This window comes from Salvelinus alpinus, chromosome 29 (genome assembly GCF_045679555.1).
Source record: "Salvelinus alpinus chromosome 29, SLU_Salpinus.1, whole genome shotgun sequence".
NCBI lineage: Eukaryota > Metazoa > Chordata > Actinopteri > Salmoniformes > Salmonidae > Salvelinus > Salvelinus alpinus.
Window position 1 is genome coordinate 13,298,923 of NC_092114.1, and position 19,897 is coordinate 13,318,819.

At 49.4% G+C, this 19,897-nt stretch overlaps 1 protein-coding gene across 3 annotated transcripts in view; it reads left to right on the forward strand.

The window, feature by feature from the left end:
* Window positions 1-16,578, forward strand: part of LOC139559054 (KH domain-containing, RNA-binding, signal transduction-associated protein 1-like) — a 52,354-nt gene extending 35,776 nt beyond the window's left edge. The window contains exons 7-11 of one of the 3 annotated variants that reach the window (XR_011671681.1): window positions 2,478-2,545; window positions 3,094-3,152; window positions 3,443-3,652; window positions 5,874-6,007; window positions 14,467-16,578. Coding sequence is in view for 2 of the 3 variants with exons in the window: in XM_071374706.1 (XP_071230807.1) it covers window positions 2,478-2,545; window positions 3,094-3,152; window positions 3,443-3,549 (234 nt within the window). In the remaining variant the exon portion in view is untranslated. Of the gene's footprint in view, window positions 1-2,477; window positions 2,546-3,093; window positions 3,153-3,442; window positions 4,839-5,873; window positions 6,008-14,466 lie in introns of those variants that run through there. The other 2 variants (XM_071374706.1, XM_071374707.1) reach the window with 2 other exon arrangements.
* Window positions 16,579-19,897: the final 3,319 nt, after the last annotated feature.

Consider the following 19,897-nt stretch of genomic DNA (forward strand, 5'->3'; position numbering starts at 1 on the left):
TTGGCGAGTAGTATGCTAGGGAGTGGAGCGCGATGTGCCCGTCTCCGAAGCCTGACCAGGAGACCGCCTCGTTTGCCCCTTTTACGGCGTCGCACAGGGTCGCCGGCTGGGATCAGATCCATTGTATTGGGTGGAAGGCAAAACACTGGATCCGTTTCGGGAAAGTCATATTCCTGGTAGGAACGATGATGAGTTGACGTTAATCGTATATTCAGTAGTTCCTCCCGACTGTATGTAATGAAACCTAAGATTACCTGGGGTACCGATGTAAGAAATAACACATAAAAAAACAAAATACTGCATATTTTCCAAGGAACGCGAAGCGAGGCGGCCATCTCTTTTTCGGCGCCGGAAATAATCCTATAATCCACTCTAAGGTGCAGGATTAGGTAACTGGGTGGAAGCCACCTAGTGATGGCTATTTAACAGTCCGATGGCCTTGAGATAGAAGCTGTTTTTCAGTCTTTCGGTCCCAGCTTTGATGCACCTGTACTGACCTCGCCTTCTGGATGATAGAAGGGTGAACAGCCAGTAGCTCGGGTGGTTGTTGTCCGTGATGGTCTTTTTGGCCTTCCTGTGACATCGGGTGCTGTAGGTGTCCTGGAGGGCAGCTAGTTTGCCCCCGGTGATGCGTTGGGCAGACCGCACCACCCTCTGGAGAGCCCTGTGTTTGCAGGCGGTGCAGTTGCCGTACCAGGCAGCGATACAGCCCGACAGGATGCCCTCAATTATGCATCTGTAAAAGTTTGAGGGTTTTAGGTGCCAAGCCAAATTTCTTCAGCCTCCTGAGGTTGAAGAGGCACTGCTGCGCCTTCTTCACCACACTGTCTATGTGGGTGGACTATTTCAGATCGTCAGTGATGTGTACGCCAAGGAACTTGAAGCTTCTCCACTGCGGTCCCGTCGATGTGGATAGGGGCGTGCTCTCTCTGCTGTTTCCCTAAGTCCACGATCATCTCGTTTTGTTGACGTTGAGTGAGAGGTTGTTTTCCTGACACCACACTCCCAGAGCCCTCACCTCCTCTCTGTAGGCTGTCTCGTCATTGTTGGTAATCAGTCCTACTACTGTTGTGTCGTCTGCGAACTTGATGATTGAGTTGGAGGCGTGTGCGGCCAGTCATGGGTGAACAGGGAGTACAGGAGGGGGCTGAGCATGCACCCCTGTGTTGAGGATCAGCGAATTGGAGGTGTTGTTTCCTATCTTCACCACCTGGAGGCGGCCCGTCTGGAAGTACAGGACTCAGTTGCACAGGACGGGAATCAGACCCAGGGCCCCGAGGTTAATGATGAGCTTGGAGGGTACTATGGTGTTGAATGCTGAGCTATGGTCAATGAACAGCATTTTTACATGGGTATTCCTCTTGTCCAGATGGGATAGCGCAGTGTGCAGTGCGATTGCATTGTCTGTGGATCTATTGGGGCGGTAAGCAAATTGAAGTGGGTCTAGGGTTTCAGGTAAGGTAGAGGTGATATGATCCTTAACTAGCCTCTCAAAGCACTTCATGATGACAGAAGTGAGTGCTATGGGGTGATAGTCATTTAGTTCACTTTACTTTCATGGGTACAAGAACGATGGTGGCCATCTTGAAGCATGGTGGCCATCTTGAAGCAGCAGACTGGGCTAGGGAGAGATTGAATATGTCCGTAAACACTCCAGCCAGCTGGTCTGAGCATGCTCTGAGGACGTGGCTAGTGATGCCGTCTGGGCCAGCAGCCTTGCAAGGGTTAACACGCTTAAATGTCTTACTCACGTCGGCCACGGAGAAGGAGAGACCACTGTCATTGGAAGCGGGCCGAGTCGGTGGCACTGTGTCATTCTCAAAGCGAGCAAAGAAGGTGTTTAGTTTGTCCGGAAGCAAGAAGTCGGTGTCTGTGATGTAGCTGGTTTTCCTTTTGTAGTCCGTGATTGTCTGTAAACCCTTCCGCATACGTTTCGTGTTTGAGCCGTTGAATTGCGAGTCCACTTTGTCTATATACTGACGTTTTGCCTGTTGGATTGCCTTACGGAGGGAATAACTACACTGTTTGTATTTGGCCATATTTCCAGTCACCTTGCTATGGTTAAATGCGGTGGTTCGATGTTTTGGATCAGCCTTTGGAATCAGTTCAATTGCCCTGGGGGGTACGAACAAATTTGGGAAAGTCGTATTCCCGGTCGTAATGCTGGTGAGTTACCGCCGCTCTGATATCCAAAAGTTATTTCCGGCTGTATGTAATAACACAAAAAAAATCCTGGGCTAATAATGTAAGAAATAACACACACACAAAAAATACTGCAAAGTTGCTTAGGAGCTAGAAGCAGAGCTGCCCCATCTGTCCGCGCCATCTTGCATCATCATCAGTTCACAGGTCAAGGATCACATAAAGGCTTTTCTTATGTTTATTTTTACTCTGTCTCTCTGCTACTCTTTCTGACCCCCCCTCACTCTTTCTGTCTCTTTCTCTCTCCCTCTCTCTCGCTCTCCCCTTCTCACTAGGCCTATGATGAGGGCTACACAGAGCCAGCGTACGAGTCATACGACAATTACTACAGTCAACCACAGGCGTGAGTCACCAATCTCCATCTATTGGCAACAAACAACACACGCACCAGCGCATACACACTAGTGCATGCTCTGGCTCTCTCACGTCCTTGCTCTTCACGGTTACACGTGCCCTACTTTCAAACTGGATTATTGAGTTATGGGGACTGTAGGGACTGAAATAGGCTATATGTTTGAGTTCATACGGATGAACTTTCCTACCCCTGTGGTTGGATTATTTTGAGTCTACGTGTTATTTAATCGGAGAAAAATATGGGCTGCTGTCTTCAGCTAACTGTGACTAGGTTATCGCTTGGCTAACATCAGTTATTAAAGCTATTCTTTTTACATATTAAGTGATTTTATGAATGAAATGTCACTCAAAGATGAAAGCTGGTTTGCTTGGTTTGCTGGCTAGCTTGCGTTTCTGGTTAGCTTGATAAGCTAGCTAGTTAGCGACCAACTGGGTAGCTTGATGAGCTAGTTAGCAACCTACCTGGTTATCTTGTTTAGCCTGCTAGCTTGGTGTGCTGCTATTTGAAATGTTCTTTCTCCTCTGTTCTTCTCTTAGAGAGCCAGAGTACTACGACTACGGACATGGAGAGGTACAGGAGGCATATGAACCCTACGGTAAGACATCACTACTCCACTCTCAAGCCAAACCTCTCACCCTTTATGGAGAGGGAAATCTGTTTTCTTTTCTTGATTATTGCTCTCAGCATGTGCCAACATTTGCTTTGGTTCTGTAGTCGGTAAATTTCATGCATAATGCCGACAACAACACGTGTTCAATACATCCTTGTTGAAGTGCGCTTGGGAAACGGAAGGAAATGGTGTTTTAGTTGGAGATGTTTACTTGACAGCCAAGCTCGTTTTGTAATGACATTTCTGTTCTGTCTGTGTGTGGTTCACCCCTCTAGCCCAGGATGACTGGAACGGAGCCCAGCGAGCGCCACCGGCGGGAAAGGCCCCACCTTCCAGAGCGGCTAAGGGCCCTTACCGAGAACACCCCTATAGACAATACTGAACTCACCATGACAACGCCTAGCGACCAACGCTAACGAGTTGCCCTGACAACCAACAGACCTGTCTACCACGGCAGCTCTCGCTCTAAGCAACCCTCGAAAAAAGTAATTGTCCGTTTTTGTTTTTTTGTTTTGGTATTTTCTACTACGATGGACTTTTACAAACAGAAAATGAGGATCTTGACTGATTGCAGCTGGGTTGATATTTCATTCAGAGCCTTAAAGCGTTTTTTTTTTTTAGATGGGTTAGAGAAGATAACTGTATTTTAGTTTGGTTTGAAGTTTTAGTTCATCTGTTCTTATCTCTGACCCTATCTCTCCCTTGGCTTTTTTTTTTGCATTGTTGACCTTAAACTTTTTTTTTATTTTAATTTTTTACATTTTGGATTTAAACTAATTTCCAGTGGAGTTGGAGACTGCTTATCCACTTGTTAGCATCTTAAGAATTTTTTTTTTAATTATTTTGTTTTAAAAAATACTTTGTTAAGGGACAGTTGCAGATTCCCATTTAGGCTACATTTCAAAATTCTGTTTTAATATAGCAAAGTAAAAGAAACGGCTGTTTCAGTTATGTAATATAGACCAAACATAAAACGTAAAATCAAGTCAAAGGAAACAGTAAAAACAAACAAATGTTAATGGAATTTGCAGCTGCGATCTATTCATTCTTGATTTATAATTCCCATTTGTTTTAAATAGTCTTTTAATTCAAAGTTGTCAATTTAGATTTAGGCAGCGGGGATTATATAATGATATTTTGTCATTGTACATTAGAGTTTTGAAAAGTAGGCCTAATAACCACTGTTGAGATGGACTGTCCTCACATACTTCATTTGTTTATTAAAGTTGTTCAACAATTTTAAGTTAATTTTATTATGGCTCTGTGTTATTCTACTTCATCTTCGAAGTAGAATATGGCCTTAGATCGGCCTCATGATAAAAAGAAAACAACACATGTCACTGCAGGATCTTATTGGTTGATCTGAGTCTATAAACTGCATGTAAAAATGACGCAATGAAGGATTGGGACAAAAATCTCCACATGGGTTTTCTCTTTATACAGAGAAGGGATCCTGCAGTTTATTAATCTCATCTCTTTGTACATACTTTTTAAAAAAACGTCCAAACTGTACGTATCCACTATTCTGCCACTGGTATATGTACCCTCTCCGTTAAAATGCATTATGCTCTATGTGTAAGGCTTGTCTAAATAGGTACTACTACATCTGCCCAGAAGATGTTTTGTAGCAATTTGTCAATAAAGATTTAGTTTGTTTTTCTATGAAACTTCCGTAACTTGGTTTATTTCTTGAATATTTTTTAAATAACATTTAACAGCCTGGTAGTTAAGAGGTGTTTTTATTTGTATTTCTCTTCAAAAAACACATATATTTTTTTTTAAATTTAAATGATTTGTATTATAGTCTGAAGCCCTTAACATATACTAAATGATGTCTTGATTTATTTATTTAAAAAACAGCACGACTTATTCTTTCTCTCTCTTTCTATACTTTTAAAAAGGAGCCAGAGGGTAAGACCTCTAAAATAACCTGGATAGCTTCCTAATGTGTTTTAAAGCTCTAAAGCATTGAGTGCCTGGGTATGTATAAAGACTTTTTCAATCTATCTCACCTGTGGTCGTAGACGGTAATGAGAAATGCATTGCTAGACTCTTGTTCGTAAAATTGAACTGAACTCCCAACCATTTTAAGTCTTAGGTTTCAGGGTTTGACCTCGACGTTCGTGTCGTGTGTAGTGGCCGACGTGGTGGCTACTTTAGTAGAGAGAGTAATGGCAGTGCAAAGGAGAGGATGGTTTTAACCGTAAACGCTCCACTATAAAGGTAACCTTAACCCTAAATGTGTCATTTGATAGTGTGTTTATACATTGAATTAAGCTGCTGGTAAATGCGTGCAATTTAGTAAAAGATGAATTCTAGTCATGTCAACAACAACAAAAAAATCTAAAGTAAAGAAAAAGTAACTTCCAATATTATTGTAGTTGTAGATTTACTAAAATAAATTTGTGTACTAACAAAATATCCTAGAATAGTGTTAATAATGCAACTATTGCTAAAATAAAAATCTGCAAAGCTGAATCTTTATCAATATCTTCTGAACCAGTTGAGCTGCTGCTACTTTTTCTTTGCGATATTTGTGTAAACATTGCATATACTGTAACACGTTTTACATATTTTGTAGAACGTAATGGACAAAAGCTTGAGTTGCATGACTACAACTACTCTGTCCATTTTTGCATGATTTTAACTGAACTGTCCACTAGTGTTTTCCCATTGGTTATGGATTTAGTGTGTCTCTTCCCTCAGGTCCAACTATTAGTCAGTCAAGGACCAATCAGAGGGTGGCTTACTGGAGAGAGAACCAATCAGAGGGTGGCTTACTGGAGAGAGAACCAATCAGAGGGTGGCTTACTGGAAAGATGATACCATACGTACCTCAGGTAGGCATTTGTTTCGCTATGATGTTTTGGCAACCTAGTTTGCCAGTGCCCGGTTTCTCGATATCAATGGAATTTAGGCTTATTTAAAACTTAAATTTAAAACAAGTGTTTTTAACGATGCATTAACGGCTGAAGATGTAACATTAGTTTCCCAAAACACCTTGCAGAGAAAACGGTCGCTAATTACATCTTTGGAGCATGTGTCGATACTGATAGGAGGGAAAGAAAGGGAGCGCTGCTCTCGGATCAGCTTTCTCCATTCAAATCTTTCATTATAGTTATTTCACAATCCGCTCCTAGAGAGGTATTACCACCTACGGCTACAAATATCGAGGCGGCTTATTCTAATGCTTATGCCCTATAATGCACTAATCTCAGATTTGGCACATCGTTGCACACGTTAAACATCATTAAATATATTGAGACACATTTCAGACGGTAGCCTACAAGTAGCAAAAATAGAACTCAATTGATTTAACATAAAAATGTATTTCAATAGGATTGAAAAAGGCCTAGGTCACCTTGTCTGAGAGAGTTTTTACATGGTTATCAAAACGTCACGCCAGGGTGAGCCTACACGAAACACAGCCCTTATTTTAAGTGTTTCTAAAAATCCCCTATGGGAAAAATGAATGGTGTAAAAACTATTGGAACCATTTCCCTGTTTGACTGCCATGTTTTATGGTCATACTTATGAGTCATAATACCCATCTTAAAACAATTCCAAATGTTTTATGGTCATACTTGTGAGTCATAATACCCATCTTAAAACAATTCCAAATGCTTTATGGTCATACTTATGAGTCATAATTCCCATCTTAAAACAATTCCAAATGTCAGCTTAGAACCCCCCCCCAACGACTTAGACTTTTAATAAATAAAGTAACACGGGGGGGAAAAGCATCTATCGACGTACTTAGCTGATCTATGAGTGATCTGAGGCAGGCGTTAGATTACAAGCGTTTTCAAGTGCAACATTTAATAAAAATGGTTTTGGGAGAAACAGCTCTGAGATATAATGACTCTCCTACAGTGCATTTGGAAAGTATTCAGACTCCTTTGACTTTTTCCAAATGTTGTTATGTTACAGCCTTATTCTAAAATTGATTAAATTGTTTTGTTCCCTCAATCTACAAACAATACCCCGTAATGACAAAGCAAAAACGTTTTTTTTTTATACATTTTTGCAAATGCATAAAAAAAACATAAGTATTCAGACCCTTTACTCAGTACTTTGTTGACGCACCTTTGCCAACGATTACAGCCTCTGGTCTTCTTGGGTATGACTCTACAAGCTTGGCACACCTGTATTTGGGGAGTTTCTCCCATTCTTCTCTACAGATCCTCTCAAGCTCTGTCAGGTTGGATGGGGAGCGTCGCTGCACAGCTATTTTCAGATCTCCAGAGATGTTTGGTCAGGTTCAAGTCCGGGCTCTGGCTGGGCCACTCAAGAACATTCAGAAACTTGTCCCGAAGCCACTCCTGCATTGTCTTGGCTGTATGCTTAGGGTCGTTGTCCTGTTGGAAGGTGAACCTTCGCCCCAGTCTGTGGTCGTGAGCGCTCTGGAGCAAGTTTTCATCAACGATCTCTCTGTACTTTGCTCAAAGTGACCATCGGGTTCTTGGTCACCTCCCTGACCAAGGCCCTTCTCCCTCGATTGGTCAGTTTTGCCAGGCGGTCAGCTCTAGGAAGAGTCTTGGTGGTTCCAAACTTCTTCCATTTAAGAATGATGGAGGCCACTGTGTTCATGGGTATCTTCAATGCTGCAGAAATGTTTTGGTACCCTTCCCCAGATCTGTGCCTCGACACAATCCTGCCTCGTAGCTCTACGCACAATTCCTTCGACCTCATGGCTTGGTTTTTGCTCTGACATGCACGGTTAACTGTGGGACCTTATATAGACAGGTGTGTGCCTTTCCAAATCATGTCCAATCAATTGAATGTACCACAGGTGGACTCCAATCAAGTTGTAGAAACATCTCAAGGATGATCAATGTAAACAGGATGCACCTGAGCTCCATTTTGAGTCTCATAGCAAAGGGTCTGAATACTTAAGTTATATGGACAGGAAGGACCTGATCCTAGATCAGCACTCCTACTCTGAGACACTATGAATACAGGCCCAGATTTATAGCCATAATGTCAGCTATACTGATACTGAAACTCCACATTCCAGGAGTGTGTGTGGCTGATAAACCAATACACATGTTACTTCCAGAACCCTCTACAATGTCCGGAACCCTCTACAATGTCCAGAACCCTATACAATGTCCAGAACCCTATACAATGTCCAGAACCCTATACAATGTCCGGAACCCTATACAATGTCCAGAACCCTATACACTGTCCAGAACCCTATACAATGTCCAGAACCCTATACAATGTCCGGAACCCTATACACTGTCCAGAACCCTATACACTGTCCAGAACCCTCTACAATGTCCAGAACCCTATACACTGTCCGGAACCCTCTACAATGTCCGGAACCCTATACAATGTCCAGAACCCTATACACTGTCCGGAACCCTCTACAATGTCCAGAACCCTATACACTGTCCAGAACCCTCTACAATGTCCAGAACCCTATACAATGTCCAGAACCCTATACACTGTCCGGAACCCTCTACAATGTCCGGAACCCTCTACAATGTCCGGAACCCTCTACAATGTCCGGAACCCTCTACAATGTCCAGAACCCTATACACTGTCCAGAACCCTCTACAATGTCCAGAACCCTATACAATGTCCAGAACCCTATACAATGTCCAGAACCCTATACAATGTCCAGAACCCTCTACAATGTCCAGAACCCTATACACTGTCCAGAACCCTCTACAATGTCCGGAACCCTCTACAATGTCCAGAACCCTATACACTGTCCAGAACCCTCTACAATGTCCAGAACCCTATACAATGTCCAGAACCCTCTACAATGTCCAGAACCCTATACACTGTCCAGAACCCTCTACAATGTCCAGAACCCTATACACTGTCCAGAACCCTCTACAATGTCCGGAACCCTATACAATGTCCGGAACCCCGTACGCTGTCCGGAACCCCAGACGCTGTCCCCCGAACCCCAGACGCTGTCTCCCGAACCCCAGACGCTGTCCCCCGAACCCCGTACGCTGTCCCCCGAACCCCGTACGCTGTCCCCCGAACCCCGTACGCTGTCCCCCGAACCCCGTACGCTGTCCCCCGAACCCCGTACGCTGTCCCCCGAACCCCAGACGCTGTCCCCCGAACCCCAGACGCTCTTTTATAAGGTTCTTGTGGAGGTTAGGTTCCAAGCTGTCACCGCCAAGTTAGCATGTTACACTTGTACTATAGTTGGGGCTTTCGGTACAATTCGTAGCAAGCCACCCTGGAGAGCCAAGGATCATGCTGCAGTGATAACAAGACTTGACCTGCGTCCCACCCTATTCCCTATGTAGTGCAATATAAAGAGAAAATGGTGCCATTTGGGAAGCAGACCTGCTTTATCATAGACCCTTTCCCCAATAGCTGTTCTCCAGTAGCCAGTCCCAGTCAGCTCATTTGGTGTCAGCTGTTACCTAGGGAACATGACTAATGGGAATGTACAGATTCTAGAGTTGTGAGGTTGTGACAGGACAGTAACCATGTCGTTCTAGGGGGTTGTGACAGGACAGTAACCATGGAGCCCTGGGGAATTGTGACAGGACAGTAACCATGTCGTTCTAGGGGGTTGTGACAGGACAGTAACCATGGAGCCCTGGGGGGTTGTGACAGGACAGTAACCATGGAGCCCTGGGGGGTTGTGACAGGACAGTAACCATGGAGCCCTGGGGGGTTGTGACAGGACAGTAACCATGGAGCCCTGGGGGGTTGTGACAGGACAGTAACCATGGAGCCCTGGGGGGTTGTGACAGGACAGTAACCATGTCGTTCTGGGGGGTTGTGACAGGACAGTAACCATGGAGCCCTGGGGGGTTGTGACAGGACAGTAACCATGGAGCCCTGGGTGGTTGTGACAGAACAGTAACCATGGAGCACTGGGGGGTTGTGACAGGACAGTAACCATGGAGCCCTGGGGGGTTGTGACAGGACAGTAACCATGGAGCCCTGGGGGGTTGTGACAGGACCGTAACCATGGAGCCCTGGGGGGTTGTGACAGGACAGTAACCATGGAGCCCTGAGGGGTTGTGACAGGACAGTAACCATGGAGCCCTGGGGGGTTGTGACAGGACAGTAACCATGGAGCCCTGAGGGGTTGTGACAGGACAGTAACCATGGAGCCCTGGGGGGTTGTGACAGGACAGTAACCATGGAGCCCTGGGGGGTTGTGACAGGACAGTAACCATGGAGCCCTGGGGGGTTGTGACAGGACAGTAACCATGGAGCCCTGGGTGGTTGTGACAGAACAGTAACCATGGAGCCCTGGGGGGTTGTGACAGGACAGTAACCATGGAGCCCTGGGGGGTTGTCACAGGACCGTAACCATGGAGCCCTGGGGGGTTGTCACAGGACAGTAACCATGTCGTTCTGTTGGACAGGACAGTAACCATGGAGCCCTGGGGGGTAGTGACAGGACAGTAACCATGGAGCCCTGGGGGGTTGTGACAGGACAGTAACCATGGAGCCCTGGGGGGTTGTCACAGGACCGTAACCATGGAGCCCTGGGGGGTTGTGACAGGACAGTAACCATGGAGCCCTGGGGGGTTGTGACAGGACAGTAACCATGGAGCCCTGGGTGGTTGTGACAGGACAGTAACCATGGAGCCCTGGGGGGTTGTGACAGGACAGTAAACATGGAGCCCTGGGGGGTTGTGACAGGACAGTAACCATGGAGCCCTGGGGGGTTGTGACAGGACAGTAACCATGGAGCCCTGGGGGGTTGTGACAGGACAGTAACCATGGAGCCCTGGGGGGTTGTGACAGGACCGTAACCATGGAGCCCTGGGGGGTTGTGACAGGACGGTAACCATGGAGCCCTGAGGGGTTGTGACAGGACAGTAACCATGGAGCCCTGGGGGGTTGTGACAAAACAGTAACCATGGAGCCCTGGGGGGTTGTGACAGAACAGTAACCATGGAGCCCTGGGGGGGTTGTGACAGGACAGTAACCATGGAGCCCTGGGGGGTTGTGACAGAACAGTAACCATGGAGCCCTGAGGGGTTGTGACAGGACAGTAACCATGGAGCCCTAGGGGGTTGTGACAGGACAGTAACCATGGAGCCCTGAGGGGTTGTGACAGGACAGTAACCATGGAGCCCTGGGGGGTTGTGACAGGACAGTAACCATGGAGCCCTGGGGGGTTGTGACAGGACAGTAACCATGGAGCCCTGGGGGGTTGTGACAGGACAGTAACCATGGAGCCCTGGGGGGGTTGTGACAGGACAGTAACCATGGAGCCCTGGGGGGGTTGTGACAGGACAGTAACCATGGAGCCCTGGGGGGGTTGTGACAGGACAGTAACCATGGAGCCCTGGGGGGGTTGTGACAGGACAGTAACCATGGAGCCCTGGGGGGGTTGTGACAGGACAGTAACCATGGAGCCCTGGGGGGGTTGTGACAGGACAGTAACCATGGAGCCCTGGGGGGTTGTGACAGGACAGTAACCATGTCGTTCTGGGTGGTTGTGACAGGACAGTAACCATGGAGCCCTGGGGGGTTGTGACAGGACAGTAACCATGGAGCCCTGGGTGGTTGTGACAGAACAGTAACCATGGAGCCCTGGGGGGTTGTGACAGGACCGTAACCATGGATCCCTGGGGGGTTGTCACAGGACCGTAACCATGGAGCCCTGGGGGGTTGTCACAGGACAGTAACCATGTCGTTCTGTTGGACAGGACAGTAACCATGGAGCCCTGGGGGGTTGTGACAGGACAGTAACCATGGAGCCCTGGGGGGTTGTGACAGGACAGTAACCATGGAGCCCTGGGGGGTTGTGACAGGACAGTAACCATGGAGCTCTGGGGGGTTGTGACAGGACCGTAACCATGGAGCCCTGGGGGGTTGTGACAGGACAGTAACCATGGAGCCCTGGGGGGTTGTGACAGGACAGTAACCATGGAGCCCTGGGGGGTTGTGACAGGACAGTAACCATGGAGCCCTGGGGGGTTGTGACAGAACAGTAACCATGGAGCCCTGGGGGGTTGTGACAGGACAGTAACCATGGAGCCCTGGGGGGTTGTGACAGGACAGTAACCATGGAGCCCTGGGGGGTTGTGACAGGACAGTAACCATGGAGCCCTGGGGGGTTGTGACAGGACAGTAACCATGGAGCCCTGAGGGGTTGTGACAGGACAGTAACCATGGAGCCCTGGGGGGTTGTCACAGGACAGTAACCATGTCGTTCTGTTGGACAGGACAGTAACCATGGAGCCCTGGGGGGTTGTGACAGGACAGTAACCATGGAGCCCTGGGGGGTTGTGACAGGACAGTAACCATGGAGCCCTGGGGGGTTGTGACAGGACAGTAACCATGGAGCCCTGTGGGGTTGTGACAGGACAGTAACCATGGAGCCCTGGGGGGGTTGTGACAGGACAGTAACCATGGAGCCCTGGTGGGTTGTGACAGGACAGTAACCATGGAGCCCTGGGGGGTTGTGACAGGACAGTAACCATGGAGCCCTGGGGGGTTGTGACAGGACAGTAACCATGGAGCCCTGGGGGGTTGTGACAGGACGGTAACCATGGAGCCCTGAGGGGTTGTGACAGGACAGTAACCATGGAGCCCTGGGGGGTTGTGACAGAACAGTAACCATGGAGCCCTGAGGGGTTGTGACAGGACAGTAACCATGGAGCCCTGGGGGGTTGTGACAGAACAGTAACCATGGAGCCCTGGGGGGTTGTGACAGGACAGTAACCATGGAGCCCTGGGGGGTTGTGACAGAACAGTAACCATGGAGCCCTGAGGGGTTGTGACAGGACAGTAACCATGGAGCCCTAGGGGGTTGTGACAGGACAGTAACCATGGAGCCCTGAGGGGTTGTGACAGGACAGTAACCATGGAGCCCTGGGGGGTTGTGACAGGACCGTAACCATGGAGCCCTGGGGGGTTGTGACAGGACCGTAACCATGGAGCCCTGGGGGGTTGTGACAGGACAGTAACCATGGAGCCCTGAGGGGTTGTGACAGGACAGTAACCATGGAGCCCTGGGGGGTTGTGACAGGACAGTAACCATGGAGCCCTGGGGGGTTGTGACAGGACAGTAACCATGGAGCCCTGGGGGGTTGTGACAGGACAGTAACCATGGAGCCCTGAGGGGTTGTGACAGGACAGTAACCATGGAGCCCTGGGGGGTTGTGACAGGACAGTAACCATGGAGCCCTGGGGGGTTGTGACAGGACAGTAACCATGGAGCCCTGGGGGGTTGTGACAGGACCGTAACCATGGAGCCCTGGGGGGTTGTGACAGGACAGTAACCATGGAGCCCTGGGGGGTTGTGACAGGACAGTAACCATGGAGCCCTGGGGGGTTGTGACAGGACAGTAACCATGGAGCCCTGGGGGGTTGTGACAGGACAGTAACCATGGAGCCCTGGGGGGTTGTGACAGGACAGTAACCATGGAGCCCTGAGGGGTTGTGACAGGACAGTAACCATGGAGCCCTGGGGGGTTGTGACAGGACAGTAACCATGGAGCCCTGGGGGGTTGTGACAGGACCGTAACCATGGAGCCCTGGGGGGTTGTGACAGGACCGTAACCATGGAGCCCTGGGGGGTGGTGACAGGAAATAGAGCAGGAAAGGACTAGTAGCTGTTAAAATTTCAAGTGACGATAACATCAGAACTGTGTTGAGAAGTTAGTTCTTCTTAACGGTGGTGATTTAAAACGAGCTGTTCTTCAGTCCTTCCTAGTTTAGCCAGATAGATGGCTGTAGTTTAGCCAGATAGATGGCTGTAGTTTAGCCAGATAGATGGCTGTAGTTTAGCCAGATAGATGGCTGTAGTTTAGCCAGATAGATGGCTGTAGTTTAGCCAGATAGATGGCTGTAGTTTAGCCAGATAGATGGCTGTAGTTTAGCCAGATAGATGGCTGTAGATTAGCCAGATAGATGGCTGTAGTTTAGCCAGATAGATGGCTGTAGTTTAGCCAGATAGATGGCTGTAGTTTAGCCAGATAGATGGCTGTAGTTTAGCCAGATAGATGGCTGTAGTTTAGCCAGATAGATGGCTGTAGTTTAGTCAGATAGATGGCTGTAGTTTAGCCAGATAGATGGCTGTTGTTGAAGTAGAGGGGAGGAATGACCAACCATCCTCTTGGAGAGATCAAGGCTTTCCTTCCAGCCTTGATCCAATGCTCATTTATACTGCCAATACAGATCCTGGTCAGCTAATAGTCTAATACTTGAGTGGAATGTTGAATATATCAAGTTAGATTGGTTCTTGTTCTCCTTCCTCGAGGCATGTTGAATATATCAACGTAGATTGGTTCTCGTAAGAATGAATGCTAACATGATTGTTTGTCTGTGTTCTCTGTGTTCCCCTCTGCAGTGAGGTGGTGCAGGAGCAGCAGGGTCCTACATGACAGAGCACTGGATCTCTGTCAGGCTCCACAGTGAAGGACTGACCCAGTGGAGGGCACCAATACTGGGGTAGAGCAGTCCGGAAGGAGGGCAGGCTGCCAAGAGGACCAGAGAGCAGATGTAACCTACAGAGAAGGGAGCCTCGGCCCCGCTAGAAAATGAAGAGGGGTGATTCTATGAGGCTCTGTATTAGAATCTGGATGAGGGGAGAAGATTCTGGAATGTGAAGCTATGACACTTAACTGTGAAGCTATGACACTAACTGTGAAGCTATGACACTTACTGTGAAGCTATGACACTTACTGTGAAGCTATGACACTGAAGCTATGACACTAACTGTGAAGCTATGACACTGAAGCTATGACACTAACTGTGAAGCTATGACACTGAAGCTATGACACTAACTGTGAAGCTATGCTTGTGATGTCTGTGTGACTGTGGCGTTTTGATACTGTACTGCTTATTCACTGCCAGGTACTTTTGATACTAAACTATTCTATTGGTTTGTAATGTGAACAGTTTCCAAGACCCTTTACAATGTGTAGTAAGTGAAACTTCATTGTTATGGAAATGTACAATGAAAATGCCCACCCAGGCTGTAACCAGCTGTGAAATTGGTTTAAATTTCCCTTTAATTGGTTGTCTTCTATTTTCTTTGAAGGGTTGAACACATTTTTACTTTCAGCAAGGCAAGCTGTATTTATTCACCCCCTCATAGAGAGATTGTTCATTATACTGTTTTAACAGATACAGCCTGTGTCCATGTCTGTTTCTTTGTCTTCGTGGTTTAATATCATGGTAAATGATGCTATGTGCTTGTGAAATCAAGACACCCTAAGAGTGAATCTGTTTCTGTTCTGCTCGAATCCTCTGCCGCTCGCCACGTCATTCACACACTGAATATCACTCACACATACACACACACGTACAACAGACAATCCCTGGCATAACCCAGCCTATGTTGCCCTAAAGATGTGAAATGCATTTGCATGTTCTTTCCGCTCAAATGTGCAAAGCTTTCGCAACAAATGTTGGTTCAACGTCCAAGTCTGATAATGCTGTGGGATCTGGCTGTGAGGGGAAGTGTGTGTGAGGGAGATGGATAGATTACCAGCATTTTCTCTCTACCTCTGCTGCTCTCCCCTGACTCCATCCCTTTCTCTCCTGCTCTCCCCTGACTCCATCCCTTTCTCCCCTGCTCTCCCCTGACTCCATCCCTTTCTCTCCTGCTCTCCCCTGACTCCATCCCTTTCTCTCCTGCTCTCCCCTGACTCCATCCATTTCTCTCCTGCTCTCGGCTGACTCCCTCCCTACCTCCTGTCTCTCCTGCTCCCCCCTGACTCCATCCCTTTCTATCCTGCTCTCCCCTGACTCCATCCAATTCTCTCCTGCTCTCGGCTGACTCCCTCCCTACCTCCTGTCTCTCCTGCTCCCCCCTGACTCCATCCCTTTCTTTCCTGCTCTCGGCTGACTCCCTCCCTCTTTTCTCTCCTGCTCTCCCCTGACTCCATCCCTTTCTCTCCTGCTCTCCCCTGACTCCATCCCTTTCTCTCCTGCTCTCCCCTGACTCCATCCCTTTCTCTCCTGCTCTCCCCTGACTCCATCCCTTTCTCTCCTGCTCTCCCCTGACTCCATCTGTCACAACCTGGCCTTAGTTATCTTTGTTTTCATTAGTATTTTAGTTAGGTCAGGGTGTGACATGGGTTAGTATGTGTTTTTGTATTGTCTAGTGTGGTTTGTATGGTTGAGGGGGTTTCATAGAGTAGATGGGGTTGTGTTCAGTGTAGGTGTTTAGAATTGTCTATGGTTGAGTGTAGTTGTTTAGGAAAGTCTATGGTTGCCTGATTTGGTTCTCAATCAGAGACAGCTGGTTATTGTTGTCTCTGATTGGGAGCCATATTTAAGGTAGCCATAGGCTTTAGGTGTTGGTGGGTAAATGTCTATGTAGAACGTTTGTTGCTTGTCTGTGCACTTACGGTATTTAGCTTCACGATCGTTTGTTGTTTTTGGTTTGTTTTGTGTTTAGTGTTCGTTTTCGTGTTTTTTTTCCTATCTTCTAATAAAAGAAGATGTATTCATATTCCGCTGCGCCTTGGTCCGTCTCTCCACACGATCGTGACAGAATTACCCACCACAGGATCAAGCAGCGTGACAAGCGGCAACAGGAGCAAGGCATCAAGGATTCTTGGACATGGGAGGAGATATTGGATGGAAAGGGACCTTGGGCTCAACCTGGAGAATATCGCCGTCCCAAAGCTGAGCTGGAGGCAGCGAAAGCAGAGAGGCGGCGATATGAGGAGGCAGCACGGAGGCAAGGCTGGAAGCCCGTGAGTACTACCCAAAAATTTCTTGGGGGGGCTAGGAGGTAGTGGGCCGAGGGCAGGTAGGAGACCTGCGCCCACTTCCCAGGCTAACCGTGGAGAGCGGGAGTACGGGCAGACACCGTGTTACGCAGTAGAGCGCACGGTGTCTCCTGTACGTGTGCATAGCCCAGTGCGGGTTATTCCACCTCCCCGCACTGGTAGGGCTAGATTGAGCATTGAACCAAGTGCCATGAAGCCGGCTCTACCTATCTGGCCACCAGTGCGTCTCCTCGGGCCGGCTTACATGGCACCAGCCTTACGCATGGTGTCCCCGGTTCGCCTACATAGCCCGGTGCGGGTTATTCCACCTCCCCGCACTGGTCGGGCGACGGGGAGCATTCAACCAGGTAAGGTTGGGCAGGCTCAATGCTCAAGGGAGCCAGTACGCCTGCACGGTCCGGTATTTCCGGCGCCACCTCCCCGCCCCAGTCCAGTTCCACCAGTGCCTACACCACGCACCAGGCTTCCAGTGTGTCTCCAGAGCCCTGTTCCTCCTCCACGCACTCGTCCAATGGTGCGTGTCTCCAGCCCATTACCACCAGTGCCTACGCCACGCACCAAGCCTCCTGTGCGTCTCCAGAGTCCTGTGCATCCTGTTGCTGCTCCCCGCACTAGCCTTGGAGTGCGTGTTCCCAGCCCGGTACCACCAGTGCCGGCACCACGCACTAGGCCTAATGTGCATCTCCAGGGTCCAGTATGCCCTGTTCCTTCTACCCGCACTAGCCTTGAGATGCGTGTCCCCAGCCCGGTACCACCAGTTCCGGCACCACGCACCAGGCCTACAGTGCGCCTCATACGGCCAGAGCCATCCGTCTCCCCAGCGCCATCTGAGCCATCCGTCTCCCCAGCGCCATCTGAGCCATCCGTCTCCCCAGCGCCATCTGAGCCATCCGTCTCCCCAGCGCCATCTGAGCCATCCGTCTCCCCAGCGCCATCTGAGCCATCCGTCTCCCCAGCGCCATCTGAGCCATCCGTCTCCCCAGCGCCATCTGAGCCATCCGTCTCCCCAGCGCCATCTGAGCCATCCGTCTCCCCAGCGCCATCTGAGCCATCCGTCTCCCCAGCGCCATCTGAGCCATCCGTCTGTCCCGAGCCATTAGCCGCCCGTCTGTCCCGAGCCGTCAGAGCCGTTCGTCAGTCAGGAGCCGCTAGAGCCGCCAACCAGACAGGATCTGCCAGAGCCGCCCACCAGACAGGATCTGCCAGAGCCGCCCACCAGACAGGATCTGCCAGAGCCGCCAACCAGACAGGATCTGCCAGAGCCGCCAACCAGACAGGATCTGCCAGAGCCGCCAACCAGACAGGATCTGCCAGAGCCGCCAACCAGACAGGATCTGCCAGAGCCGCCAACCAGACAGGATCTGCCAGAGCCGCCAACCAGACAGGATCTGCCAGAGCCGCCAGAGAACCATGAGCAGCCAGATCCGTCAGCCAGCCATGAGCAGCCAGATCCGTCAGCCAGCCATGAGCAGCCAGATCCGTCAGCCAGCCATGAGCAGCCAGATCCGTCAGCCAGCCATGAGCAGCCAGATCCGTCAGCCAGCCATGAGCAGCCAGATCCGTCAGCCAGCCATGAGCAGCCAGCTCCGTCAGCCAGCCATGAGCAGCCAGATCCGTCAGCCAGCCAGGAGCAGCCAGATCCGTCAGCCAGCCAGGAGCAGCCAGATCCGTCAGCCAGCCAGGAGCAGCCAGATCCGTCAGCCAGCCAGGAGCAGCCAGATCCAGCCAGCCAGGATCCGCCAGAGCTGTCCAGCCAGGATCCGCCATTTAGTCCGGTGCTGCCCCTTAGTCCGGTGCTGCCCCTTAGTCCGGGGCTGCCCCTTAGTCCGGTGCTGCCCCTTAGTCCGGTGCTGCCCCTTATCCCGGTGCTGCCCCTTATCCCGGTGCTGCCCCTTATCCCGGTGCTGCCCCTTATCCCGGTGCTGCCCCTTAGTCCGGTGCTGCCTCTTAGTCCGGTGCTGCCACTTAGTCCGGTGCTGCCCCTGAATCCAGTGGGGTTAAGTTGGAGGGTGGTCATTTGGAGGAGGCTACGAAAGCGGGTAGTGACTATGGTGGGGTGGGGACCACGACCAGTACCAGAGCCGCCACCATGGACAGACGCCCACCCAGACCCTCCCATAGACTTTATGCTGGTGCGTCCGGAGTTCGCACCTTAAGGGGGGGGTTATGTCACACCCTGGCCTTAGTTATCTTTGTTTTCATTAGTATTTTAGTTAGGTCAGGGTGTGACATGGGTTAGTATGTGTTTTTGTATTGTCTAGTGTGGTTTGTATGGTTGAGGGGGTTTCATAGAGTAGATGGGGTTGTGTTCAGTGTAGGTGTTTAGAATTGTCTATGGTTGAGTGTAGTTGTTTAGGAAAGTCTATGGTTGCCTGATTTGGTTCTCAATCAGAGACAGCTGGTTATTGTTGTCTCTGATTGGGAGCCATATTTAAGGTAGCCATAGGCTTTAGGTGTTGGTGGGTAAATGTCTATGTAGAACGTTTGTTGCTTGTCTGTGCACTTACGTTATTTAGCTTCACTATCGTTTGTTGTTTTTGTATAGTTTGTGTAAGTGTTTCGTTTCGTGTTCATCTTCGTCGTTCAAATAAAAGAAGATGTATTCATATTCCGCTGCGCCTTGGTCCGTCTCTCCACACGATCGTGACACCATCCCTTTCTCTCCTGCTCTCCCCTGACTCCATCCCTTTCTCTCCTGCTCTCCCCTGACTCCATCTCTTTCTCTCCCCTGACTCCATCTCTTTCTCTCCTGCTCTCCCCTGACTCCATCCCTTTCTCTCCTGCTCTCGGCTGACTCCATCCCTTTCTCTCCTGCTCTCGGCTGACTCCATCCCTTTCTCTCCTGCTCCCCCCTGACTCCATCCCTTTCTCTCCTGCTCTCCCCTGACTCCATCCCTCTCTCTCCTGCTCTCCCCTGACTCCATCTTTTTCTCTCCCCTGACTCCATCTCTTTCTCTCCTGCTCTCCCCTGACTCCATCTCTTTCTCTCCTGCTCTCCCCTGACTCCATCTCTTTCTCTCCTGCTCTCCCCTGACT